Genomic DNA, 27,965 nt, shown 5'->3' on the forward strand with positions numbered 1-27,965 from the left:
CCAAATCACTCTGATGCAAGTGTGGAGAGACACAAGCTCTAATTCAGTCTGGCAGCTGGGAGGTTTAACTCTCGTGAGAGCAGAGCCGAGCTTGTGTGAGTAATACCTCTGGCAGCATCATGCAGCTTGCTAGCGACCAGCAGACTAGCCACTGGGAGCAGTGTTAGGAGGCAAGGACTAGGCTAGTGGGGGTGTAGGGATGTCATGAGGGGCTGTGGTAAAACGGGAAGCAACTGAGCAGAATCAATTAAAAAGTGAAAGTTAACCCATCCTCCCTTCTCATGGCCATCGGGTCCTGTGTGTCAATGTTGAAGCTCAGGATGCAGCATTGGCAGCATCTGTCCTGTGCTCTTTGACAAGGTGAGCGGAGGGATGGTTGGATGAGTTGAGGTTTGTGTTTTGTCTTGGATAGTCTCTGCCAGATGAACTGTGCTTAGAGAGTCATGAATAAATGATAGCCCAGTGATGGAGCACTGCCTTCCACAGCTATTCCATGGGGAGGGAGGAGCATTTTTCTTTAAAGTGGTGTGGCCAGAGGGAGGTTATCAGAGCCTCTGGAAGTGAATCTGTCTCTTCACTAGCTATAAAGAGAGCCCCAGGTGACAAGATTTCTCACCTAGGGCACAGATTCACCATCTATTTAAGCATGGTTTTATTATCAGTTCTCCAAGACCATCTGCCATCCCCTCCCCATTCACAACCACATCTGCCATCTCCTTTGGGAGAGCTCTGAGCACACACTCACATAAATAAATAGCACGGCCTATCAGCCATGCATTTGCCCAGATGCGAGCATAGAGCATTGCTGCTGCAGCCACCAAGCTGATAGGAGTTACACAAGGGGCATATAATTTAGAATGAAGTTTTGATAAAATATCTGTGGGTTTTGTAAGGTCAAGGATTTTTAGTGCACCTTTATGTCAGTCACATTCTGTTTGTGGAAGTGAATGCTGTGGCCAAGAGCAGAGTGAGTTCCGTGTGATCTCCATTCAAAGAATTAATTGATCCTCCTTGTCTATCCTCTTGACATCCTACGCATCATACACACATATACACAAAACAGGAGGAGGTAGAAACTGCCCTGTCTGCTATGGGACTCTGAGCAACAGTGAGAATCTTCCCAGGAAGGGCATTAGCTGGCCAACTTGCCAACCACCCACCACATGCAGACAAACCTGATCTGCTCTGGGTTGTGTCACCATACTGGCATGATGGCTCCCATACCTTACAGGAGTGCACAGCGGAAGGACAAGAGGCATCCAACATGGACTGCAGGGAGAAAAACTCTGACTGAAAATAATCCCTTACTGAAGAAGCAACCAGGTGCCTGGAGCAACATCCCTGGAGAAATTCAAAGTAACCCTGTGACTTTAGCCAGACTTACCAGGAGAGGGCAGACAGCTCTTTCTGGACTAACTACCTCAGGAAATGGTATCTGAGGAGGACCTGCTTTGCACCGCTCTGTTGGAAAGCTTGACCTCGCTTCCGGGCAATCCATCTTTAAAAGTCATGTTCCCCTGTTGTTAGACCAGAAAGTGAAGTGACCCAGTTTGGTGCACTACAGAGCTGATTTGCTGCCAGATATAAGGAACCACAGTCAGAGCAGAGAGTTTGTTGTCTTTCCTGCAGCTTCACTTGTTCTCCCAGGGCCTCTGCTTCCATTGAAGAGACCAGCTTTCAGGACTGAGTCCTCTCAGCCAGAGCCGGAGCCCAAGGCAGAGATCCAGGTTGATGCTTGGGGTGTCCCGTGACATCTCTGGTGTGGAAAAGTGCAGTGGGAGCTTCCTCAGATGGGGATCTAGCACCTTTCTTATGGGCTCAGCATTTCTGAATCTGGGAACAAGGGAGAAGAGCTGCATCCCCAGAGAACAGGGTGGCCCAGTGCTTTCATGGGTCCAAAGTTGATCAGTGGACAGCAGCACTCATGTTACCTGGTGTAAATTACTGTGGCAATAACTGCTAACAATTTCAGGTAACCTATGTTGCTTAAACGTGACAGAGGACCACAGCTGAAAATTAAGTACCATTATTTTCCCTCAGAGCAGACACAGACTGGGCATAACCTCCCTTCCTCCATCTCTTGCAGCTGCATCTCACCTCACCCAGCTAACAGCTCAAAGAACAGAGAAGATGCTGGGGCCAGGCCAGGCTGCTACTGAGGTGGGCAGAGCTTGGGGTCATGAAACCAAGTGCAGAGACCTGGGTTTCACTTACTAAATCAGAGGGCTGTGCCTGGGAAAAGGATATTATTGGGGACAGTACCGGGTCGCCTGAGGATTCCTTCCCATATCCAGGCTCTGGCAGTGCAGCGTGATGGGAGAGCCTTTCTGAGCTGAGTTGTTTGCCAGACGTTGAGTAGCGGTGGGTGTCTTGAGCAGCGTGTGTTGACACTGACCTCTAGTGGGAATAGATCCCTTCCTCTTTTGTTTTTCCCCGCAGTTTTAACCATTTTAAGTGACAACATCTTGAGGGGGACTGGAGAGAGCCCAGAATTAGAGTTTCAGCTTTAAAACCCTCAAAAGCAAATCAGAACATCAAGATTTGCCTCATATTATATTTAAATATTTTTATCCCACTACCATTTCCTGTCAATACATTATATATAGATACTATATATATGCATGTGCATTTGTAGGTGTGTATCTTTCTGTATTTAAAGCCTCTGAAAATAATGTAAGTCCACACGGCTAGGCAGAAAAGCTCTTTGTTAGGAAGTTTCAGCTCTTGAAACTGAGCCCAAGCCCTGCTGAATGAGAGATAGAAGGCAAATAATAGGGCAAAGTGGCCAAGTTCCTCTTTCAGGCTTTTCAGTCAAATTGTCAGAAGGGTTAATAGAAGCACACCCAGCCAGAGGAGGGGTGTCAGGAGATGGTGCCTGAGCTGGGTGTTAGTGGGTGTAGTTGGAAGAGCAGAGAGTGGCTGGACAAGGATGGCGTAGATCACTGCCTCCAGCTGAACTCACATCAGCAGCAGAGGAAGGCCACTTCCAAGGGCTGTTTGGTAGCCAGAGGTGAAGAAAGTTTGCAATGGACTGGACTGCAGAGTCCACAGTGGTGTATCTTGAATTGCTTCCCTGTAGAGCTGGTCCAGGGTTTATTAGTTTGGGCTCTGTGCTTCGGCTTTGGCTGAACCACTTCTGGACATGTTCTAGCCCTGGAATCAGGATCCACACCTATGCCCCAACTGGAACAGGACCGCTACATAAACAAGTGCGACTGCCACTTGATGCAAAGGTAAGCAGCAACTAGTTCACAGAAAAATGAAATCTTTGTGCAACACCGCACAGGTCTGTGATGATTTGACCAAAGTGGATTTGTCCTAATGCCTCATTTTATCCATGTAAAAGCGTACAAGGAACCATTCCATGATGGAGCTGCATCTCTAAAATATCTAGTATATTACTAGAGAAAATGGCAAAGGCATTTTAGAGGTAGTTGATGGGTAACATAATAGCAGTTGGGTATAGAAAGGTGGAAGAATAGAGATTCTGTGTGGGTGTCAGGAACAACAGCTACAGGTAGAGCTGGGATGCAGCCACCACCAGGGTGTGAGAGGGAGTGGCATGGATATATGGCCCAGAACCCCACCCTGCGTGTGAAAGAGCTGATATATGTGGGAGAAGCTCTTTTCCCTTAGTAATTGTAGTCTTGCAGCTAGGCAGTGCCAGGGACACAACTGGAGGCACTGAAACAGATCCTGAGTGGGGGAGGAAAACTTATGACTGGCAGTTATTGATGCCAAAGAGACATACCTGCCTCCTTCCTGCTGTCCCCCCACCCCACAACCTTTCCCTCTGCCTGGTCAGAGGCACTTTTGATGGGTAGCTCTCCTGCAGCAGGCTGTGCTCACAGGCCCAGCAGCCAGTGCTGGGGGAATGACGCAAACCCAAAGCAGCAGCTGCAGTGTGCGAAAGGGAAATCATTGGTGCTTTGCATATGGTTTGTGCGAGCCCAACCAGTACCCATTACCAAGTTCTTCCCAGGTGAGCTTCCCTGCAGGAGATCCTTTCCCTCCTGCTGGGATGAACTGGAAAGATGGGCACCCTGCAGAGACGGAAAGTCACCTCAAGCAATAAAAGCAAAAGCTGAAACTGATTTTAAAGTATCAGCTGTGTTCAGAGCTATCTAGGTTGTCCTTTGAGGAAGACTCACTGCTCGGGACACTGGAAAGTAATTAGATGATATCTATGAAGATCCATGAGGAACACCACTGGATAGCTTTGGCATTGGAAGAAGAACACTGAAATGCAGGCTGGTCAACCGTTCACAAGCAGTGAGCTGGGACTTCATTTGACTTTCTATTTTCAGCTTTTATCTCTGTGTCTTGGCTGCTCTTGTGTGAGCCCTGGCAGCCACTGTGGGCTTTGGGCTTTCTATTTGCAGCACAGAAAGGCAGTGGGAAGGGGCTGGACCAAGAGGCTTGTACAGCCAACTGCAGCGACCTCCAGGCCTTTCCCTTTGCCTCTACAGGTAGCACAGATGAGAAGAAGTCTTGGTGGGTGAAACGGTTCAATCCATGCACGTGGGAAAAGCAAACTTCTTGTTCACACATATCTCTGCTACCAGTAAGTGAGTGACATGTACCATATCGTCTCCCACAGAGCCTGAGGCTTCAGTCAGCACCTGCACATGCAACAGCATCCTCACCCACACACCGCCTAGTTTGACAAGGTCCCTCTCCCACCCCTGGCAAACCTGCCTGCTATTTAGAGAACCCAAGCCAACAGGGCAGGGCAGGAGGCAGGCCCAGGACACACCGGCACGTACTGCCCGTCTTCGGGAAGTGTATCGTGGCCACCTCCCTCTCCTGTGCGCCCCGGCCCGCTGTTCCGTGCCCACGGGTGGGTTTCTCCCTCCTGCTGCCTCTGCCCCCCCCGCCCCGGACAAAGCGGGCGGGGTGAGACAGCTCCTCGTTGTGCCGTGGGGAGCCGGGGCAGCGCGGCGGGGCGGCGGCGAGGGGAATCCCGGGCAGGCGGGGCCGGGCGCGGCTGAGTCAGTGTGGGCAGGGGCAGAAAGAGGAGGAGGAGGAGAAGGAGGAGGAGGCGGAGCCGAGGCGCCTTGGACTCTGTGCTGGCCGCCGCTCGATGGTTTTCCGGCCATGAGCCCCCCGGCGCCGGGAGCGGGGCCGGGATCGGGACCCGGGCCGGGGCAGGCGGACGGCAGGCACTGAGCCATGTCGCGGGCGGCGGGCGGCGAGTGCCGCAAGGAAGCGGCGGCCTGGGAGGGAGAGGACGGGCAGTGCGACTCGGGCATCGAGTCGCTGCGCTCGCTGCCGGGCGGCAAGGAGACCCCGCCGCCGCCGCCGCCGCAGAGGTCCCTCCCGCCGCCCCCGAGACCCTCGACGAGACCACCGCCGCCGCCGAGGAGCGGCTGGACTCCAGCTACGGCTCCGGCGCCCTTCCTGAGGCTCTGCCGGAGCTGCCGGGCGTTCCGGGGAGCCGTCCCGAGGAGCCGTCGCCGCCGGCCGAGGGGCTCAGCCGGCAGCAGCTGGAGGCTCTCACCTACCTTTCGGAGGACGGAGACACGTGAGTGACCGCCGGGGGAGCTGCGAGCGCCGGGCCCCCCCAGCCCCGGGGCCTGGCCCCTCGCAGCCGGCTGGCGGCGGGGAGCCGGTGCCTAGAGATAAGCCAGGCAGGATCTGCTGTGGTCCCCATCCCTCTCCCGAGGAGCATCCGTTCAGCCGGGCTGTGAGGGATTCCCCAGATCCCTGTCCCGAGAGCCTCCCGCCTTGCCTTGCTGTGCACGGATGCTTGGCACCCTGGTGTAGGTTTGTGCGTTGGTGACCCCCTCACCCGCCTGAGGGGCATCTGAGCCGGGTCGAGCAGAGGGAGCAGAGAAAGATGTACCCCAGGTTACATGGCACGGAACGGACCCGCCGTAGGAAGCCAGCTTCCGCTTGCTATGGGGCTGCTAGCAACTAGAAGAGAGGACGGAGCAAATCAAGCCCCCCATTGTCTCTTACCCAGAGAATTCAATGCTTCCTCCCCAGTAAGGCTTGGCTAAGTGAGAGGGCACATAAGCAAGATGTGAAACAAGGTTGGCTATGCAGGGCAAGACCTTGGGATGGCTGGGTTAGACACTGCTCAACCGAGCAACCCAAGAACTGTTTGTTCTCAGGTGGGAATCGTCTTGCTTTGCCAACCTGCTGGCAGAGCCACAGCTTTTGGCGCAGCTGAGATGCACATCCCAGTGTGGGGCTGCCCTCCTGAGCCTCTGTGACGGAGACAAGTGTTTCTCTTAATGAGGGGGGGCTTCCCACATCCGTAATGCCCTCTCAAGTGCAAAGGCATCATGGCAGAGTTATTTGGTTTGGCTTCTGGTAATTGCCTTCATCTAATCACAGCGTTTTTTCCTGTTGTACATTCCCTCGACGGAAGGTTTTCGTCATGAGTGTACACACAGACCATGAGCGAAAGTTCTCACAGTTGAGGGCAAAGCTTTGCCCCAAACGCAGGCTGGAGTTTAATACTGAGTAATGGTGTAAGAGGAAGAGAAACTAAGAGGCACTGATATGAGCAAGGAAATGTCTTCAGTAGTGGCAGCAAGAAGGCTCTGTCCTTGCCTGGCAGAGCACATCTGGATTGAAGCTGAAGATGAGCTGGGAGACAGCCTGTGTGTTTACTTCCTGGTAAGGAAGGAGTCTGTGCTTCTGCTAATTAGTTCTTTAATGCTTACTGTGGGATCTGCTCTGAGGATTGGCTGGAAGTGTCATGGCATGCAAGGTTAGACTAAACCCAACCTCCCACATTCCCCAGCCAGACTTTCTAGTCCTGTCCTATCTATGGGCTCGTTCTGGGGCTCCTCAGCATAGAGCAGCTGCACCAATTTTCCCAGCTGTAACGCTAGAGCCAAGGTGCCCACTGAGAGAGCCAGGGGTCTTTTCATCAGAGCGGTGAAAGTAAGGCTTCAGAAAGCCTTCCCAGATTTCTGGGTTTGCCCAGGGCTCCTCACTCACTGGTCTTTTTAGTGATCCCCGTAGATGCAGCTGCTTGGAGATGCTTTTACTGCTTGGGGCTATCTTGTTTGGGAACTGAGCTCTTTGCCCGTCAGACTTGCTTGGAGAGACCTAATGAAAACATCTTATTAACTAGGGAAACATTAATCAGCGGTGCCTTGGTTACTGTAGGCAGGAGAGGCTCTTGGAGAGGTCCTCAAATGGTTGCTGTTACTCTTCTGTTTTCTCTCACTCACTGCAGTTCAGAACAGGAAATCTGTAAAGAGTGAGGGTGGGAGCAAAAGGTCTGCTTGGTGGTACAACTCATACAGCTCTGGGCTGGCTGTGTCCACACAGGAGATTGCTTGCTTGGGATCTGCTCCCACTGCTGGAGAAAAAAACCCAAACCTATTCTTGTGGTTAGAATGGTGAGGCTGTGGTGAGGCTCTGCTATTCTTGTCTCTCCTTCTGACCTTGTGGTAGAGGTAGGTGGCATTTATATTTAGAAGTGCTGAACATCCTCAACTCAGGTCGATGCAACTGGGGACTGTGAGCACCCAGCAACTCATTGAACTGCCACTGGTTTTGTATGTGAAAACAGTGAGGGCTGATAGTAAAGTCTGTGGAGCAATTGCTCATCCAGTGACAGAAGATCCCCAGAGAGAAGGGATCAGATGGGCACAGGCTACATCCCTTTCATCTGGTCAGGCAAAACCATCGACTTCTTTTCTTCTTTCCGTCTCTGTCAGCAGCACATTTCCTTGTGTGTGTTTTCTTAATGTCTGCCACAAAACAGCTCCAGGCAGAGAATTAAAATCATATTGTCATTCTATTTCAAAAGACTTAGGCAACAACATTTTACTGTAATTGTAATTCTGAAAATACAAAAAGTTCAGGGGTTTTGGCTAAGTAGTTCCTATTTCTCCAGATGCCCTGGCTGGTACCAAGGGGAGAGGAGCACTGGGCTTGCACAAAGGGAGCTGGCAAAAGTCTTGGCTCTCCAGATGACAAAAATCTTCACTATGCACAGCTCACTCAGGCTCATCCACCTGTGCCATCCTGAGGTTTGTCTGCCTGGCACTTGTGGAGGAAGTACAGGAGGTGGAAGCAGAGGCGAGGAGAATGTGCTTAGGCGGTTGGAGTGTCAACAGGATCCTCCCTGAATACCTCCCTGCCTGCCTCCATGGGAGAGGAGCGTCAACCCAGGTGGGATGAAGCAATGAACCTAAAAATGGCTCTTCGTGCGCTCAGAATTAGGAGTCTAGCTTTGGCAGGAAGGAAGTGGCCAAGAGGGAAGAGGGGGTGTGATGGCCAGTGAAATATGTGGGTGCTGTCTTCCAAGAATTATTTGCTCAAATGTCGTCCCCCGCCATGACTCCTCAGTACCACTGGCAGCCCCTCCACCTCGGGGAAGTCAGAGCTGCAGTTATCAGTCACTGGGATTCAAGAGAGAGTGGCTGAGCTGGCAGGGCAGGAGAGGTCAAGGATGAGGAATGGGGGAGAAGATGGCAGGCAGAAGGTGGTGGGAGCACTCAGGGCAGAGATATGTATCTTGCTTATTCCGTGGCCAGATAGAGAACAAACCCTGTGCACTCAATCTCAAATGGTCTCTTCCAAGCATCCATCTTTTCCTTGCGACCCAATATTCCTCCAAGTATCCATCTCTTCCATGAAAACAAGCTCCTTTTCTGCTGTATTGGGTCCCAATGGGACTGCTCTGCATGGAAGTGAAGAGAGGGGCTTTCCAGCTGTAGACATGGCTAGCTCTGAGCAGGCTGCAGGCAGCTTTCTTGCTGTGCTCCAGCCTCTGAACCACCTCAACCTTTGTTAGGATTCACTAAGAAAACCCCCTCTTTCCCAGCCTCAACAGGCAGATGCACAGGTCCAGCATCCTGGGAAAGGGCTGGCTGTGGGACCAGCACGAGGTGAAATGGGGTGTGATGGGATCACCTGTTATGTTCCAGCACAAGGGAAAATCTCCCTGGTTGCTTAGGCTTATGTCAGCCTCTGCCAGCTCTGGAGAGGCAAAGTTGAGTCATCAGTGTGTGAAATTAAGTGGAGTTTCCTCTCTCTTGGACTATCTTAAACTTAAAAACATGTTTTCCTTGGTGCCTATGCTGGTCCTTGGGCCACATGCCAATTTATGCCGTTGGTACCTGATGCCACAGTGATGGAAAGGCTGGGGGCTGCGCCCCCACAGGAGGGTGACTATCTTCTGCACAGGGCTCTGTATGCAAAGCAGTGCAGTGCCCCTATGGGGGTGAAGGTTGGGGGACCCCAGCTCAATCACAGGAGAGAGACCAGAGCCTCCTTCAGATGGAAAATGGGACTAAGTGGTTTTGGTCGGGCGCATGTTTCACGGAGGGAGGGGAGCAGAGGAAGCTTGACTTCCTCCTTCCACCAGAGACAAGTGCTGCTCTGTCTGCTGATAAGAAATCACGTGCCAGTGACTCGCGGGCTCAGATGCCTTAACAAGGGCTTGGGGACAGTTAATCGAGTAAAATTGGGGCCCCTTGGGAGGTGACGTTCTGAGCTCTTCTCCACATGATGGTAGCGAAGGGGCCTTCTCTGCTGAGCCCTTGCCTGCTTGGGCAGCCACTGAGCACGAAGGCTCATCCTGAGGGGCCACTTCTAACCAGCATGTGCCAGTCTTAACCCTTCCAACTCATGGAACCCTGTGCCAGAGACTTTCCCTGAGCAGGGGAATAGAGGTTGTCCCCATTCAGGGTGTCTGCTCCAGCGTGGCTGCTTGCTCGGTGCTTGCCCTGCTGAGCAGGGGTGTTGCTGAAGCCCTGTAGCCCTGGATCCCAGTGTGTGTAACTGGGGCAATGCTCAGTGTGTGACAGCAAAGGGCAATTACTGTGAAAGAAGGAAAAAGAAGCAGAGGACTGGAGAGATTCAGGATTAAAGAAGTCCAGTGCAGAGAGCACACCTGGCTGCTGGTCAGGCTGAGAGTCCCCCTGCTTGGCTGGGCTGGGCTGTTGCTGGCTGCCCAGCAGTGAGATGGTCATAGTTAATGGAAGTGGGGATGCTCTTGGTTTTACCAGAGGGCCTTTGGAAAGGAATCTCCTTCCTTGATTGTCAGGATTCAAGTCCATCCCGAGTTGCTTCCTAGCCTGCTAACACTGTGGAGCAGAGAAGAAAGTGAGTCCTAACATGGGTCTGGCAGGAGGGAGAACTTCCTGTGTCCAGCTCCCTCTCCCCGGATTCTTGGCTCTTTCTCTGTATGTGCTCAGGAGTTTGGTAAACAGGGGAGGGCTTGGTGTCCCTCCAAGCAAGGGCAGAAAGCTCTGGGGCATCCTGTGGGAAACAAGCCTTCTGAGACTGTGGATGCAAGAAGAGGTTTTTTTTTCTCTGTTTGGATGACTTCAGCCTGGCCTGGAGGAAGTTTCTTCAGACTTTCCACCTGCCTAGGTTTGCCTTGGAGCTAAGGGGAGACACGGGGAACTTCAGCACAGGGGAAGGGAAAGAATGGCTGGAAGTTTCCATGTCCTGGGATGCAGAAGCCTGATGCCTGGCTGTAACCGATCAGCTGAGGTGGAGAGGACTTCAGGTCCTTGCACTTTGGAGGCAGGCCTGGCCACTGTTGGGAAAGGGTTGAGCTCAGCTAAATTAACAAAGAAATTTTCATTTTTTGTTGGTTTGGGTTTGGGTTTTTTTTAGTATAATGTGGATAAATGAGGAGTCAGATGTGACTGTGTAGGAGGAGAGGCTGTGGGGTCTGAGCTGTGAGAATGGTTACAGGGTGCCTCTCAGTGAGCTGCGTGGGATGTTCTCTGTGTCACAGAGTTGGGAAGCCACTCTGACTGAGCAGATTCAAGGCTGAAGGGGGACTCTGAGGTATCTTAGGCTCCTGGCTCATGCCTCATTAAGAGAAAATCCTGAGGTGAGGAGGATACATGCAGGGCTGTAACTGATTGCTAGGGTGTGCTGTACAGGCTCTGGCAAAGTCCAGGCACTGTCCTTTTCTGAGAGGCCGTTCTGACCTGAAGATATCTCTGTGTGTACAGAAACTGTAGAACATATTTGCCTCCTAGTGAGTGAGAGTGGGAGTTTGTTCCATTTGAAATGGGTTTACCACGGTCAATGGACCTTTTGGAATGTTTACTGCTTTTATTACAATTGTTCATCTTGCTTCTCAGACCGTGACTGGTCCCTGCTAGGATGAGCTGACCTGCTTTCTGGCTTGGCCCATTCATGCACTGGTGGTAGTGAGGGACAGACCCCTTGTTTTGAAGGGAGCAGTCCACATGCATCTGATGTTTAGTGCTTCTGCAATCCCAGACCCACTGTCTGCTCAGAAATGGAGCAAAATTCTCAAATGTGTGGGTGCAGAGTCTAGAGGGTGTGAGGCCACGGTGCTGTTGAGGTCCCTTCATCTCCCCATCTTTCTCCCATTCCTCCCCACCTCACTGAAAAATGAGGTGTTCCCAGCCCTCTCACAATACCTCTCCTACCAGTCAGCCTCCAGCACCCCTCATCTGCAAGCACCTAGACCATAGCCTCTGCAGAGCACCCCAGAAAAGGTGAGGCTGTCTCCTCTGCTCACCTGTTGGTTCCCACCTCTCCCTCTGGCCCCAGGAGCAGCAGGCTGGGAAGCAGCAGCTGCCCAGACTGGAGATCAGGAATGCTGAACCCACTGTGGCTGCAGGGGCTTTACATCCCACTAGCCACAATCTCCTTCCAGTCCTATTTCATCCCATCCCCCCTCTTCTCAAATTCAAGCTGTGCCCTTCCCAGGGAAGGGGAGAAGAAACATGCAGAACAGGAGACCCAGGGCAGGAACACAGGACAGGCCAATGAGTCCACAGCCAGCTGGGATCCACTGCTCCTTTGGAGCTGCCAGAGGGCAGATGGAACAGTTTTATGGAGCAGGGCAGCATCGCTTTTGTATATGAGGAGGAAGGGAGCCAGGCTGGGCTGGCTCAGGGCTGCAGGGCAGGATGGAGCTGTGCTTGCTGAGCCTGCTGGCAGAGATTCGTGCTGATGGCTGAGGAAGCGGTTAGCAGTGCAGGTTACAGGCCTGGAACAGGAGAGCAGGGTAAGCATGGAATTCCCCTGCTGTTTTCCTTCTCCCTTGCTCTCCTCTCTATTGCTGCTGGGGCCATTTCCTCTCCTGAGCAAGTTTCTCTTGTGTGAATTGTTTGCATGATTTCCTAATGCTCCACTCAGCCAAAATAAGGAGCTGGAAGCGAACTGTTCCTGCAGACCAGGACCTTATCTAGAGAGGGAGAAAAATTTGTCAAAGCAAATTCAGCTGAATATTGGATCCTGTGCCTTAGGTGGTTCTGGGGCGAGATGATGAAGGGAGAGGCTGCTTTGAGAACGAGGTGTCTTACTCTACAGGTGGGGGCATCTGCATTGTCCGACCCTTTCCTGGAGAAATGGAAAAGGATAGCCAGAGCACTGGTGGGACTTCGTCAGTTCTGCTTGTGTGTCAGAGCTGGGTATCACTCCTACCTTGTTCTCCGGCCTCCAGTCCTCATGTGTGGAAACTTTCCTACCTGACACTTGAGGTCACTCAGAAGCTGGAGATGGACAGCACTGTGGAAATGGATGCTCTCCTATGCCTAAACTAGGACTGGTTTGGGCGTGGCATGTTCCGACCTAGGGATATCCCCAGGGATAGCCCCAGCCTCTCTGCTCCAGGGTTGTTATCTCTCTGATGACAGCTAGATCGATTTGTGCCAGGAATGGCCTGTGCCTGTGGGACCTTTGTGATTCAGAGTGCTGAGTCCTTTTGTGCCAGGATGAAGCTGGTGAGCAAGTGGAAAAGCTGCGAATGAACCCAGCAGTCGGTACTCCTGCCACGTTTCCCTTGCCCACAGTTCCTCCATCCCTTGCTGTTTTTAAAACTCCCTGTTGCCCTTCCTGAAAGTTCCTGCTGGGCACCCACCCGCCTAGCTGCAACCAGGAGAATGCAAGGCAGCAGCGTGGGGAGGGAGGGAGCAGGCAGACAGAGGGAGGCAGAGGAGAGTCGTGCAGCCAGGCCAGGGAAGGGCAGGGGTCTGAGCATGGCAGGGTGTAGGGCTTGTTCTGGCGGCCGTGGCTGGGTGAGGAGCGGTGTCTGGCAGTGAGTGGGTATCTCCATCGCTGCACCCTGGCTCTGGGGCTCAGCTGTGCCAGCACGGACCAGCAGCCCGTCAGTGGCTGCCGTGGCACAGAGAGTTGTCCCTGTAGCCTCAACCAGAAGAAATGGAGACCGGCACGATGCCTGTGCCTCAGGTCTCCTCAGCGTAGGAGGTTTCCTGGGTTAGCAGGAGACAATCCCAATTGCTGGTTGGCATCATAGCCCATAGCACAGGGTGCCTCGGTGCACACGTGCTCTTGGTGGGCTCATCCCAGCTCCCTGGCCTTGCCATGATTACCCCGGGTAGCTCACGGTTCTTGCAGCCATTTCAGGAAGTTGAGGGCTGGCAATGAGGAAAGGCGGGAACGAATGCAGAAATGAGAGTGCAGGAGGAGGCTGCACCCGGGTGGAGAAGGATGGGGGAGGGGAGAAAGCAATCCTTCAAAGCAGGCACATCTCAACTGCAAGATGAAAGCTTGAGCTCTGGCCAGGTGGGGATGGTCACCCCCATCACCTCTGCACCATGGATACCCAAACTTACTTGGTGTCAGCCCAGGCCTGAGCAGCTGCACTGCCTTACTGAGCTGCAGAGGCATCCAAGGCGGGAAGAGTGAGGTGCCAGCAGTGGCAGAGGGCTGCTCGGGGGTTTCCACCACCTCCCCAGGGTGGCTGCCCCACTTGTTGCCACGTGACAGTGTGGTGTGGCGTGGGTAGTGGCAGAGGGGCTGGGGGGATTCCTGGGGTATAAGGGCTGGCTGCCGTGGGACATAACCCTGGGCACTGCTCTCTCCCCTGGGAGCCCAGAGTAGCTCTGGAAAGTGAAAGCAGCAGCGGTTTAAAGTTCAAGCTGAATTGCCTTGGAAAGTCCCCTGTCTGAGCAGTCTTATCTCTGCCATACCTGTAAAAGGCAGACCCTGTGGCCTCCTCCTGCATGTGGTGCCTGGGAGCGGGTTTGGAGAAACTGGGGCTGTCCCTACAAGTGGGCAAAGGACACCTCAGCACAGGTGCTGCTGACTGAGGACCTGGTGCAAAACCAAGCAGGGAATCTCCCTGCTAAGATCATACCCAGGCTAGGGTCACTGAAAGCCTGATGAGGGGAGGCGTATTCTTGTACCTGGTCCCCTCGCTCCTGGCTTGGGCCCCTTGACTGTGCCTCTGCCCCATGGTCCCCTGAGGGTGTCAGACCTTGCCCGTGGGGCTGTATGGCCCCTGCTCGAAGCCCCCTGGTGCTGGCGGTGAGGGGACACTCCATGGCTGTGCAGAGGCAAATGTGGGTGAGTGGCCTCTCCTTCCAGTGGGGAATTCCCTGCTGCAGCATGACCTGGGGCTTCCCCAGGGACAAAGCCTCTCCTGTTGGGCACAGCCTCTCTCCTGGCAGCAAGGTGGAGAGGAACTTGTTTTGCCATCAGAATTGGGGCTCAGCTGAAGGTGCCTGGGGTTCCAGGTGCCGGCTTGGCCTTTGAGCAGCACTTGGGAGGAGTGCTGCTCAAAGTGCTGCCCCCAAAGTGCACTTTTGGGGACTGGCCTCTGAGCTTCTCAGCACAGTCAAATCATCACTGCAACTGCAGTTAGCATCCCAAAGCTGGGCTATCCAGCAAGCAGATTGTCTTGCCAAGGCTGGCACAGCTCTCACCCTCCATCCCTTGGCCCTGCCTGCCTCAAACAAAGCAGCATGGATGGCAGGAGCCTGCTTAGAGCCCATCCTTTAGTTTGGAGCTGATCCCTGCCAGAGACAGGCCACCCGGGGCCCCTGGCACAACGGTGAGGGGGTGGCAGGAGGCTCAGCTCATGCCTGCCATGCTCTTCAGAGTAGGAGCTGTTGCCTGCTCCTTGCTGCTGCCCACCATGACTGGGGTCATCTCAAAGGGGCTGCCCTGTGGTGGAAGGATGCCCAGTGCTGGGGGGCCCGGAAGCGCAGCAGGTTGGTGGAGGAGACTGGAAATTCCCTCTCGCCTCTGCTTCCATTGTGCTCTCACTTCTGTTCTGACTATGAAGGGGCCGGCTGGAAATAAAACCTTCCTTGGGCTGGGGGACTCCGGGCTGCCCAACCACGCCGTGGCTATGAGGGCCACAGTCCTGAGGACTAGGGCTCCCTGCTGGCCACCAAGCTCTGACAGCTGCACCTCCGGTGTCCCTCTGTGCCGGCAGGCTGCGTGCCAGCCCTGCCATGACTGTGCTGGAAGGAAAGGATGTGGGGGGAGAAGAGGAAATTGGTGTGGAGCAGCAGATCAGCTGGCATGGGGGCTGTGCCACACAGGTGATCTTGGACCAGCACCAGGCTCCTTCCTAGCTACGGCTGCTTGCCTTCATGGAGGGGAAAGCAGAAGTACAGTGCACAGCTGGAAGTAGGGAACTGGAATTCCCCAGGCAGCTGCCAGAGCCTAGAACTCCCTCCACAGCTGCCAAACCTGGCCCTTGGGCTCTGGGAAACACATCCCAGGCTCTGGACCTGCACCAGTTGAAGGCCTGGTTTTGCGTAGTGGCAGATCTGAACCCCACGCATGCTATGAGGTCCTAGGGAGGACCCTGCATTGCTTAGCAGGGTCAGGAGGGTCTGTTCCCTGTGGGGATCAGAGTGAAGGACTGCCCTGGGGAGCCTCAGGCCATGTTCCTGCCTTGGCCTTCTGCTGAGCTTCCCCAGGGAGAGGGCGGAATGGAGGAGCTCCGAGCTGGTGGGAAGGGGATTGGAGGAGGCAGAGAGATTATTCCTTCATGCAGCAGTGAAGGATCTCCACTCCTGAGCATGGCGCTTGGGACTCATTTTTTGTTTGTGTTCTCTCCTGTCCCCTTTATCCCCTCCCTAGGTTGGTTCATCTGGCCATTATCCACTGTGTCCCAGCTGTAGCACTCTGCTGCATCGCTCAGCTACCCAGGGAGGTGCTGGAGATACAAAATGATCTTTTCCAGGTATGCAGTTGTGATAGGCAGAAGATGGGAGGAAGGGAGATGCCGCAGGCAGTTCCCTGGATAGATGCCCAATCCGTCTGCCTTTTCCCCCGGACCCCCCCCAACCTGCTCCCACGTGAGCGGCTCCTTTGCAGGGAGGGGAAGAAGGGTGGTGGAGACACACTGAGAGGTGTGACAGCTCCCAGCACCGTGGGGTGAAGGGTCCTTTGCAAAACCCCAGTACACTGCAGACAACTCCAGAGGGTGGGAGGAGGCACAGCTTGAATGTAGGTGGCAGTGTAGATAACTTGGGAGAGTCTCCTGCGTGGCAGCTCATGCTGCCAGGCTGGCTCCTGTAGACTGGTGTGGCTCATCACATCTGGTGTCCTGTGGGGCATCCTCCCCTTTCCTAATTTCTCTCCAGACCCCACTCCATCTCGCCGTGTACCTGGAGCAACCCCATGTGATCCAGGCACTGATCCACAAGGGAGTGAACCCCGGGCTGCAGGACCGCAATGGGAACACCCCGCTGCACCTGGCCTGTGAGCAGCAGCACCTGCAGTGTGCCCAGCAGCTGCTGGAGAGCACAGCCCCACCACAGGGCACAGCTCAGCCCCACAGGCACCACCAGGACCTGCAGCTCCAGAACTGGCAAGGTGAGACCTGGAGTTAACCCGGCTCAAAGCTGGTGGTCAGGTTGGGGCAGAGCCTGTGACTTGTGTATGCAGGGATCCTGGAGCACAGCAGAGTGAGCGTGGAGCTGTGACTGGTGTGCCATGGGGTGATCCGGGCTGACTGTGTCTCTCTCTTCTGCCTCTCCATCACAGGCTTGGCCTGTTTGCACATCAGCACCTTGAAGGGGAACATTCCGATGATGTCTCTGCTGCTGGAGAGCGGTGCCAACATCGATGTTCGGGTAAGACTGGGCAGGGTGTGATGTTTTGGCAAGGCTGGGCCAGTGTGTCTCTCCCCTGCACATTCCCTTCAGCCTTGGGGCAGGCACGGCTGTGAGGCTTAGAGGCACTGAATTTTGAGGCTAGGGGCTGGTGGGTGCTGTAACAGCAGTCGGGGTGGGGACTGCCCCCTCTGCAGCCTGTCAGTGGGGTGTGGGGTGGGTGCTGCGGGGCCCAATCGAGGGAACCCCACACCCACACCCTTGTGATCTGCGGGTTGCAGGAGGGCACGAGTGGGAAGACCCCCTTGCACCTGGCCGTGGAGTGCCACAACCGCAAGGCTGTCCAGTTCCTGCTGCGCAACGGGGCGTATGTGGATGCCCAGATGTACAACGGCTGCACCCCGCTCCACCTGGCCGTGGGCCGCAAGGATGCTGCCATTGCTGCCATCCTCTCACACTCTGGGGCTGACACCCTGCTGAGGAACATGGAGAATGAGACAGCCCAGGACCTGGCTGATGGCAACGATGACGTGAGTCTCTGTGGGGGGAGGCCTGTGGCTCTGACAGCTTGTCACGGGGTGCAGGAGTCGGACAATTTGGGGGAAGCTCCTAGGAGGAGTTTTCTGCTGTTTCCATCCTTCCCTATAGGGTGCAGGCATTGGTTATGAGGGTGTGTGGGATAACTACCTTTTGCCTCAAGACTTAGGGAAAGCCCAGACAGGATTTTTTACACTTCCCTAGAGAGGTGGGTGACTGCAGTACTGGGTGGCGGGGAAGGTTTGGGCCCCTGCTGCAGCTCGGTGGAGACACAACCCCCGATCCTTACATGTCCACACCCTTGGCTTTTGCAGCTCCTCGCCTTGCTGCCCTTCGATGACCTGAAGATCTCAGGGAAGCCTGTTGTGTGCTCTGAATGAGCAGCTGGACTCCTTTGGCCCGTTGGGCTGCCTCCTTGCTCCGTGCTGCTGCCCTGCTGTCTGCTGGAACCTTGCCTGCCTGCAGTTCCGCAGGAGCAGAGTCACTCTGGGAGACTTATCCCGCTGCTCCTCTGCTCTTTGGAAAAGTTTTGTTGGCCTTCCCAGACCGAAGAAAGTGGCATTATGAGCACTACACAGGGGAGGCTTTTCTTTTAGTATCTGTACACTGCAGCAGGACTGAATTTCCCCTCCTGGCCATGGGTCTGACTTGTGGGGGTCTGCAGCATATACAGGGAAGGAGCAGGAGAGGACTCGTTTTCACACTGTTCGGCGGACAGAACATCCTCTGGCACCCCCAAATGCCATCAGAATAAGCGTGGGGTGAGGAGAGTCTACACTCACTCTAATAAATGTTTGTTGTTGCTGTGGGCAGCAGAGGTCTCATGTGATCTAACCCATCCTGCACCCCCACAGCATCAGGAGGCTGAGCATTACGCCGGGGGCCACAGACATGAGGGCTGCAGGGGTTTCCCCAGTCTGCCCACTCCCTCGGGTCCTTTGCACCACAGAAGGTGAGTAGGAGCACAGGGGCTTCCCCACTTGCAGAGCCTTTCTAGTGCTCAGGGCCAAGACTGGGGGATCCCAGCCTCGTGCTCTAATCCCATGCTGGGCTGCTGGGCTGAAGAAAGAGTGTAGGAGATGCCGGAAGACCAGGTTATGGATCCCTGCTTCTGCCGCTGTGCCTGACATCTTGCTGCTTTACCATGCTGTGGTTTCCTCTCGCAAAGAGGACAAAAGATCCTGCCCAATCTCCTGGCTTGAAAGGTGTTAAAAACTTTTGGCATGGGTCTTCCCTGGGTTTTAGATTCCCCCAGGCTGAAAGCAGTATTATCTTCATGCAACATCCTTTCTGTTGTTCAGCTCACCATCCTTCCTTGTCCCCTCTCCAGCCAGAGGAGCATGTGCGATGCACATAGGAGGCGTGGAGCCTGACTGACCCCACCTCAGCCAGGGAAATTCCCCGCTTGTTGCCTGGGAGCAGCTGCTGTTGTTTTGGACAAATCCTGGATGGCGCAATTGCCCAGGATGCTCTGGTGTGAGCCTTTGTCTTCTTCCTCCCTTGTGAGGGAATGCTGCCAGGAAAGCAGCACAGGCACTCCCCAGGCTTCTCTGGAGCTTGCCTGGTCTCTTCAGCAGACCTGGGCTGGATTGCATTTGTTTTGAATCTTTGCCTCTCACCTTCTTGCAGCAAGGCTTCAACCCTGCTGTAAACCCGTGCAGCTGCTTCACAGGGGACGTGAGGCACTCCTGGGTCGCCCAAAGCAGGAATGACAGGTGCTGCAGGGCAGAGTGGGATAGTGGGGCCAGGGCTACAGGTGGGAGCGAAGGAAAAAGGCAGAAACAAATGATCTGCACCTTTTGTTATTATAAAATAAAACCATTTGTTTTAAAAAGATGTCTTGTGAAACATTACTGAGTGGCCATCTGATGGCTGCAGCCGGCCCTGCAGCCATGCCCGGGGCCGGAATGGGGATGCAGGGCTGTGTGGACCAGGTGGACATGGCCCCCATCCTGCCCCACAGTGCCCAGACAGCGCCTGCCACTGGGAGCAGCTGTGGTGTGTGCCCAGGGCAGGGCTTGGAGAGGGAGGCCCTGAGCCACCGCACAGGGATGGGGGGGATGTCAGGGTTCAGTTTCTAGGACTTCTGGCTTGAATCAAGAATAGTATGGCCATCAGGACTAGGGCAGTGATTGTCCCCTTGCACATGTGAGGCCCCACCTTGAGTCCTGTGTCCAGTTCTTGGCCCCTCACTTAAAGAAGGACACAGAGAAAGAAAAGCAATGGAGCTGATGAAGGGTCTGGAGCACAAGTCCTGTGAGGAGCAGCTAGGGAATTGGGTTGTTTACTCTGGAGGAGACTCAGGGGTGACCTTATCACACTCTACAATTACCTGAAAGGAAGTTGTAGCCAGGCAGGAGTCGGCATCTTCCCCCGGATAACCAGCAGGACAAGACACACAGCCTCAAGCTGCGCCAGGGAAGGTTTAACTCGGACACTGGAAAGAATTCCTGCTCAGAAAGGGTGATGTGAGATTGGCCCTTGTCCATTGTGATGGACTGCCCAGGGAGGTGGTGGAGTCACCATCCCTGAACGTGTTCAAGGAAAGCACTGGACGTGGCACTTACTGCCACGGTCTGTTTGACATGGTGGTGTTCGGCCACAGGTTGGACTCGATAATCTCAGAGGTCTTTTCCAATCTAAATGATTCTATGGCTCTGTGATCGCGTCATCCCGGCCATCTCTCTCCGCCCCGCTCCTCCCGCCGCGGCTCCTCCAGGGCGGCAGGGGCCGCTGTGGGGCGGGAGCGCGCCCGCCGGGCGGGGGTTCCGCCGCCGCCGGGAGCGGAGCCGAGGGGAGCCGGCCGGGACCGGGGCCGGGCCGGAGCCGGGGCCGGCCTGCAGGTGGGTTGGCGAGGCCGGTCCGACGTGGGCGCGGAGGGCGGGCCGGGCCGGGCGGCGGGCGGCAGCTGCCCCGCTGGGCGGGCGAGGGCCAGGGCCGCCGCCGCGCTGCAGGGCCGCTCGCTGAGAACGTGGCCGCCGGGCGGGGAGGCGGCCCCGGGGCCACGATCGCCCCGCACCCGGCCGGGCGCTGCCTCTGCCGCGGGGCCGGTTCCTGGGCAGAAGCCGCCGGAGCCTCGGGGCAGAGAAGCCCTGGAGCGGCGAGCAGGGTCCCCGTTAGGCTCTGTGCTGTCGGGATACTCCGGTGTCGCCGGGGGCGGGGGGCGCGGACGGTGCCCCGGGGCCGGCAGGGAGCGGCAGCCCGGTGCCCCGCTCGTGGCCGTGGGTAGAGGCGGCGGCCGGCCCTGGGAGGACAATGGCAGGCGCTCCCTGCGGCACAGCTGCGTCCAGGGACAGGGACAGGGAGCAGACACGACATCCCGAGCTCTCAGCAGGGGCCATGGACTTGTCAGCTCCAGGCTTGAAATTGACCTCAGCCCTTCGAGGTGCTGGATGCGCGCTCAAGAATAGCAGGGCTGTAGGCAGGGATCCTTTTCATTCCCGGGAAGCAAATTTTGCATCCCGGGCAGGGGGCTGGGTGCCAGCCCGGCTCTGAAGCGGTGCCTTTGAGAGCTGTCCTGGCTGTGCCCAGGCGAGCAGCGGCCGGCTCTACTGTCTCGCTTCCCGGGCTGTTCCGCAGCCCCAGACTGAGGCTCCTTTCATGCCTTGCACGCCGCCTGCTCGGCCCCCCCGCTTTCTACCTGTAACACTGGCGTCCCTGTTCCTTCCCAGCCTTGTCGGGGAGGGCAGGGCCTGCTGCACTGAGTCAGCTCTCGGGGCCTGGGAATTGCTAGCGCAGGCATAGAGAGAGCCATTGTCCCTCCATAGCCTCCTCTTCACAGTCGCTGTGGGAGAGCGGAGCTGGTTCTCCTCCCATGGCAGCGCTGCAGGGTCCGACGGGATAACAGCAGGAGCAGTTGTGCTGATGGAGCTTACGGTCCCTGTCAAGTTGGAGACGTGGCCCTTGAGTGTAGCAACCGACCCTGTCATTTATATCTGACTTCTGCAAAAGCAAACGGCATTTCTGCACCCTGCCAGCAACCAGGGCTACTTAATACAGGCAGGCCCAGGAGCACATGGGCAGCTTCAGCCCCAGGAGCCAGTACCAAGTGGTGTTCTTGCATCCCACAGCACCTGTACAGGTCTGCAATGGTGCGCCTGCAGCAGGAGAGGTCGAGTGGAGGTGTCAAACTGTCTTTTTGGGGGGGTGGGGAGAACGGGAAGGAAATAGAACGCAGGCACAGAAATCCACCTCCAAGCGTTTGCACATCTTCCTGGGCTAGGAATTTCTGTGTCCTTTATGTCACAGGAGGGAGATTTCTGGGTGAAACACAGCCTTGCTTAGGTCAGGTTGTTGGACTCTTAAGGGCCTGGCTGCAGCAGTTGAGGATAAGAAAAGTCCCTGAGGCCTTTCCCAAGGGGACAAGAGGTTGCAGGGGAGGGCTCACACATGAAATGGCAGGGGACTTCCTTGCCTTTAAAGCTCTTAAGCTTATAAATCTCTGAGTTTTGTGTGAAGGCTACCAAAGGTCACTGCTATATAGTATTTAAGCCAGGTACACCCCTAAACAGGGCCTAAATTCCTCTGACTCACTTGTTTCTGGGGGAGGAGGAACTAACATCTCTAGCCCTTTCAGTCACAAGAGCTTAAGAGTTTTTCTGGTGTGCATTTATGTAGCCAGCCCACAGCACACTTACCTGGCCCCCAAGGCTTTCTCCACTGGGGAAGCTGGGCAGGGATGGAGCATGGACCAGGGAGACCTTCTACGCTGATGCAGAAAGCTGCAGCTTGGTGTGTGACGGGAGGATGCAGGTGGCCTTGGGTATAGGAAGTTCTTGCCTGGTTGATCATTCTATTGAGTACCTGGTGTCCCTGAATACTGCAGGTTTGACTCTGGGAAGGAGCGGCAGTGGAGGGAAGAACTCCTTCAAGGACTATTCAAGCTCTTTTAAAGCTAGCTAGGTCACTTCCTATGGCTTTAGCTGAAGAATATGAGTTATACCTTATTGGATAGTCCTGGTAAAATTCCAACCAGCCAGCTGCCAGGAAAGTTCCTTTCCAGCCTTGCTTTCTGGCTGTATTTTGCTAAGGGGGTGAACCTTGGTAATTTCCTCTGAGCTGTGGGGAATGCCTTGGAATGCTGCCTTCCAGGGCTGCCTGGAGAAGTGGGGGAGGTTGGCAGCCCAAACCTCCGCCTCTCCTCCACTCACCTGGTGCAGCTGGAGGGGAAAGCTCTGAACTGTTTGCTCCCAGAGGAAGGTTGCTCATGGCCACAGGCTTGAAACATGAGCTGCTAGGTAGGAGCTGATTTTTCCATTCAGTGACCTTTTCTTTTACCACCCAAGAGCTGTGCTAAAGTTTAACCTGTAAAGGTGAGGTGTGAGGTGTTAGGTGCTCCTTGCATTTAAGTGAGAGTGTTGTCAAAAGCAGATGGTTACAGCAGTGTTCTCTCTAATCCTGGGAATACAAGGTTCTAAGTCCATGTGTTCCAGAGCAAACACCTTTAACAGAAGTGAACATAGATGCATGGCCTGTGCTTTTCAACTCCTGAGGGCTTTTCCTACTCCACATGCTGCCAGCATCACTGTTGTTGCTGTAATGGGGTCTGGGTGCTGCCTGCTGGTGGAGAGGTATTACAGGCGTGCCGAGTGGAGCTGCCCATGTACCAGTAGCCCACCACCTGCCTCTTCCTCTCTCCACAGATTTTGCCTTCCCCTCGTGCTGGCTTCCCTCCCTACGATGGCTACTGGTGAAGAGATCGCCCCTGCCCTGCAGGACTCGTGGGGGGACTTCTGGCTCTTCCGCTTCTTTGTTAACGCTGCTGGCTACGCGAGTATTGTGGTGCCAGGATTCCTCCTCATCCAGTACTTCAAGAGAAGGAACTATTTGGAGACAGGTAAGGGCAGGAGCTTCCCTTCCACATCCTGCCTCCCTCTGAGCTCTCTGCACCCCCTCGGTCTGCCCTCTTCAGTTTGTTTCCCCAGCCTGCTTTGTCAGACCAGGCTTGAGCTGCATCCCAGTGCTGTCTAGGTGCTACCATGAAATAAATTTCTCTGAGGCCCCCGTGCCAGCAGATCTGGAGGCTAGTAAGGAGGGAGGCTTCACCTCTTAAGCTGGTGCAGCTGGTGATGCCCAAGCTGAATCGCAGAATATGCTGAGTTTGAAGGGACCCACAAGCATCATTGTGTCTCTGTGTTCTCTTACCCTGTTCAGGCCGAGGCATTTGCTTCCCTGTCATCAAATCATGTGTGTTTGGCTCCGAGGTGAAGTCTGTACTCCAGGAGGATGGGTCTCTACCACCCCGGGCGGAGCCCACAGAGCCCTCCACAGCCCGACAGGTCTTCAAGCTGCTCTTCTGTGCTGCTGGTCTACAGGTAAGGGCCCTGTGCATGTGTGTGTGGCTGTCCCACTCTGGAAAGAGGAGGTGGCCAGTAGGTTTGTGACCATCAGTTCCCTGAAGACCAAGGATGCAGTGCTGTTCTTGATCAGGGCAGGGTTGGAGGCTGGAACACAGCCTCTCAATCAGGATAGTCCACATCTATGGGCTGTGGAGGTCCATTTAGCTTGTGTCGTCTGGGCTGGGGCATCCTGTCTGTCTGATTGCAGTACTCTACAGCCATGGATAGGGAAAACTCTGTGAAAATTCTGTCATTCAGCAGATTGCTAGGGCAGCTTTTGTTCTGGCCCTGATGTCCGATCAGCAGATAGTTTGAGCCCTCTTATCTCCCAGGCTCTCCTCTGGGTCACTATCTGGGGCTGATGCATCCTGCCTTGATGAATTGAATTTGAATACTGGAGAGAATATACTGATTTCAGCTACAGATAAAATTTTAAAGGAATTTTAAATCTTAGTTTCCCTAAGCCTCAGTTACAGCCTGAGCATCATTAGGAAGGGCAGCTTTTTGGGTCTGTGAGAACTGAAAATAGTAATGTGGGCATTGAGGTATTAAAACTCAGGTGTCCCACAGCCAGCAGAAGGTACTCTCTGGCCTGCTCTCCTGGCCCATTCAGACTTGCTGCAGGTCACCAACAGTCCTTCCATCTCTGTGCCTTAATTTCTCAGGAAATGCGTGATGAGAGGAAGTCCGTGTTACTTTTGTGAGGGGCTTGGTGGTGGTGTATCAGAAGTAGTGGAGGTGACAGCCAGAACAGTGGTCATCCCTAGCCGACAATCTCATCTGCTGGGTTTGAAATTAGAATTGATTTGGATGGAAAAACCAGGCCTAGGGAGCTGGAAGTGAAAAGCAATGCAGAGGCCACTGGGAAAACTGCCAGGACCTGCCGCAGGGAGCTGGCACCAAAACCGCAGCTGTCTATCGGTAACACTCCCTGATTCTGTCAGTCTGGTCCCACAGGCTTTAAAGCAGCTTAAAGCACAACTGCTCGCTCTCCACCAGGATGTTTGCACTGCGGGCTTCTCCCCTCCCCCCTGTATACTGAGCACGTTTTGTTTGGAACAGGATGTTCCTGGTTGTAACCACATGGACAGCGGGTTCTCTCAGACAGGTGGAGTGGAGGGTGGCCCCATCTCCCAGTGTCTCAGGGAAGTACTGCTGTGCAGACGATGTGGCAACACTGGGGAAAGCAAGGATCTCCTGGGGTCTGTTCTTCCTGGGGTTGCTGGCAGCTGCTGTTGTGAGTCCTGACTCTCCCTGTGCTCCTCCTGCTTTGCAGGCCTCCTACCTCACATGGGGCGTCCTCCAGGAACGTGTGATGACGAGAACATATGGTGCCACTGAAACAGACCCTGGTGAGAAGTTCACGGACTCCCAGTTCCTAGTGTTCATGAACCGCATCCTGGCCTTCACGGTGGCCGGTCTGTACTGCGCCCTGACCAAGCAGCCACGCCACGGGGCTCCCATGTACAAATACTCCTTTGCTTCCCTCTCCAACATCCTCAGCAGCTGGTGCCAGTATGAGGCACTGAAATACATCAGCTTCCCCACCCAAGTGCTGGCCAAGGCCTCCAAAGTGATCCCAGTGATGATGATGGGCAAACTGGTGTCACGCAAGAGTTATGAGTACTGGGAGTACCTGACTGCCGCCCTCATCTCCGTGGGGGTCAGCATGTTCCTACTTTCCAGCGCTCCCAACAGGCACGTGTCCACCGTCACCACTTTCTCTGGCGTAGTCCTCCTGGCTGGCTACATAATCTTCGACAGCTTCACCTCCAACTGGCAGGATGCTCTCTTCACCTACAAGATGTCTCCCGTGCAGATGATGTTTGGCGTCAACGTGTTCTCCTGCCTTTTCACAGTGGGCTCGCTCCTGGAGCAGGGTGCCTTGCTGGAGTCGGTACGCTTCATGGCCCGCCACTCGGAGTTCACAGCCCATGCCGTGCTGCTCTCCGTGTGCTCTGCCTGCGGCCAGCTCTTCATCTTCTACACCATCAACCAGTTCGGGGCAGCTGTCTTCACCATCATCATGACACTCCGACAGGCCTTTGCCATCCTCCTCTCCTGCCTCATCTACGGGCACACTGTCACTGTGGTGGGGGGGCTGGGCATAGCTGTTGTCTTCATGGCCCTCTTTCTCCGTGTCTACGCCCGCAGCCGCATGAAGAAGCGCAGTAAGAAGCTCCCCCCAGGCGAGACCCCTGTACAAAAGGTCTAAGGAAGCTGGGGCCATGGCATTTAAGCCATAGCCACTGTCCTGCCTCTGGTCGAGGGTACTTGCTTGATTTCTCAGAACCTGCTGAGAAGCAGGGTGCGGTATGGATAGGCAGGACTGGTGACTCACTTTTCCACCTGCTTTTCCTGGAGAAGGGGCTGGAACAAGCCCAGGAAATGCTCTGGGCTGCTGCAGCTCTAAACCTTTCCATTTGCCTTAATGGGTCACAGACTTACAGCCAAGGCACAGGCCTAGGGGCATACCAGCATGAGGCTGCTGGTACACCTGCCCCACCTCTGTCTTGTGGCTTCTCCCCAGAGTCACTGATGAACAAGGGAACTCTTTTCCCTGGTACGGTCTCACCTCTGGCTAATGCTCCTCAATTTCTGTTAGTACCACAGAGCTCGGCAGGAGGAAAGGGCAAACAAAACACTAGGTTTCTTTTTGAAACACCTCCAGGTGAGGCAAGTCCCCAGCTGAGCCCATCCCAAGGATGGGAAGCTCTCAGCCTCCATCACAGGAGGGACTCCAGGCAGTACAGGCACAGCTATGGGAATGACTCCCAGCCTGTCCTATCCCAGGCCTAGGATCTGCTCTGGGAGGGAACTCTGCAGTGGAAGCCAGTTTGATTTTATCAGCTCTTTGCCCCTGCTCCAAGACACTTTTCTTTGCTCCCCTCAGCCCTGACTTCTACGCAGAGCCTGAAGCTGGCCAGTCCGGTTCCCAAGGTTTGCCGAGTTCTTCTGATTGCTTTTTGGTTACATCCACTGCTGTTTCAGGACAAAGGCTGCGCTGCCCAGAAGCCCCAGCACTGCCTCGGGGTGCCTCAGTGCCACAGTTTCTGGGCTTTGCAGTTGCCATTCAGAGAAGCACAAACAGCCCCTCTTTTTCCTGCCAACTGGAGGCATTGGCCCTAGTTTTCCCAGGGCCTGGCCAGAGCCCTGCTGTGCCTGGAGGGCTGGGATATGGGGCAGAGCCTGCTTGCGGTGCCTTGTTCCTGCTCCACAGGCAGCAGGGGATGGAATGAGTGGGCACCTGCTCCCCATGCAGCTGGGGACGGAGCAGTGAAAGCTGTTCTTCCCCAGGAGCCTGGGTTTTACTGGTCCATCCTTTTCTCCTCAACACAACCTGGCTGACAAACCAGCAGGTTTTGGTACTTTTGCAAGGCAACTTTTTTCTCATTTTATTAAATTAAAAATATGCTGCATATAGTGCCATGGGCATAAATGTGGGGGCTTTTTATTTGATTGTTTTTCTTTTTTTCCACATACCTGGGAGGGAGGGGAGAGACTTCCAACCCTTCTTGTGTTTCTTGTCTCTCAGGGACAGCACAGCTGTGTTTCCAAACGCAGCTGCCTCTCTCTGCCTTTGCCAAGGCAAGTATCAACCAGGGTTGGACCCAAAGCTGCAAGGCCTGAGAGGAGATCCTTGCACACATGACTGGGAAGCATAACCTAATTTGGAATTGCTGCTTATGCTGGTGGGCAGGTGGTGGAGCTGTTAGCCTGAGGCTGGTTTGGCTCCTGGGTTCCCTGCCCAGTGGAGCTTGGGCAGTGCTGGTGGCTGTAGCTACAGAAGTGGTGCAGAGCCTGCTAAACACCTGCCAGCTGGGGCCACCAGCGCTGTAGCCTGCACCAACCCGAGGCCCCACACCAGAGCCAGGAGAGATTTGAGGTGTGGATGGTCCATCCTACTGGTACATATGGGAAGCCTGGTGAAAAACCCTGTCTGTGGCCTTACGGTGAGTCTGGGTTCAGAGACAGGACTGTGGCCTAACAGGGCTAGGGAAAGGGTGAGGAGACTCAGGTGAGGGTTGGAAGAGAAACGGAGGAGGAGACTAGGGACAGCAGTGAGTTAGCTGAGCCTGCAGGGCTACCAGAGCTGACTTCAGAGCATTTGGCTCTCTAGCAGTTTTACCTGTGCTCCTTTTCTAGTCTTGAGCTTTTGGAAGTGCCTGTGCAACCTCGTAGCTTTTCATCCTGCCGTACAAATTCCCCCAAACGTCTGCTGCCACCATCTGCTGACAGACTGGAAATGGAAAGTAGTGTTTTGGGGTTTTTTTGTTCCTTGGTAAAAACAAACAAACAAAACCAC

General features: G+C 54.8%; 3 protein-coding genes across 3 annotated transcripts; 2 read left to right on the plus strand and 1 right to left on the minus strand.

Moving 5' to 3' along the window:
- Nucleotides 1-5,051: 5,051 nt before the first annotated feature.
- Nucleotides 5,052-19,157, plus strand: NFKBIE (NFKB inhibitor epsilon). The gene is given in 7 exon segments (XM_050316945.1): nt 5,052-5,302; nt 5,305-5,524; nt 15,808-15,910; nt 16,314-16,545; nt 16,717-16,805; nt 17,066-17,314; nt 17,636-19,157. Coding segments are annotated over 7 exon segments (1,089 nt in total). The 5' UTR covers nt 5,052-5,172; the 3' UTR covers nt 17,702-19,157.
- An 832-nt stretch (nt 19,158-19,989) lies between these two features.
- On the minus strand, nt 19,990-21,250 carry LOC126639635 (translation initiation factor IF-2-like). Its single transcript, XM_050314662.1, has 2 exons — nt 21,197-21,250; nt 19,990-20,601 (listed from the first exon to the last, which is right to left on the minus strand). The coding sequence occupies exons 1-2, from the start codon at nt 21,248-21,250 to the stop codon at nt 19,990-19,992; spliced, it is 666 nt and encodes a 221-aa protein (XP_050170619.1).
- On the plus strand, nt 20,090-27,389 carry SLC35B2 (solute carrier family 35 member B2). The gene is made up of 4 exons (XM_050316944.1): nt 20,090-20,164; nt 22,964-23,157; nt 23,475-23,635; nt 24,936-27,389. The coding sequence occupies exons 2-4, from the start codon at nt 23,001-23,003 to the stop codon at nt 25,872-25,874; spliced, it is 1,257 nt and encodes a 418-aa protein (XP_050172901.1). The 5' UTR covers nt 20,090-20,164; nt 22,964-23,000; the 3' UTR covers nt 25,875-27,389.
- The last annotated feature ends 576 nt before the right edge of the window (nt 27,390-27,965 follow it).

This window comes from Myiozetetes cayanensis, unplaced genomic scaffold (genome assembly GCF_022539395.1).
Source record: "Myiozetetes cayanensis isolate MyiCay16 unplaced genomic scaffold, myiCay2020 scf2-11, whole genome shotgun sequence".
Lineage (NCBI taxonomy): Eukaryota > Metazoa > Chordata > Aves > Passeriformes > Tyrannidae > Myiozetetes > Myiozetetes cayanensis.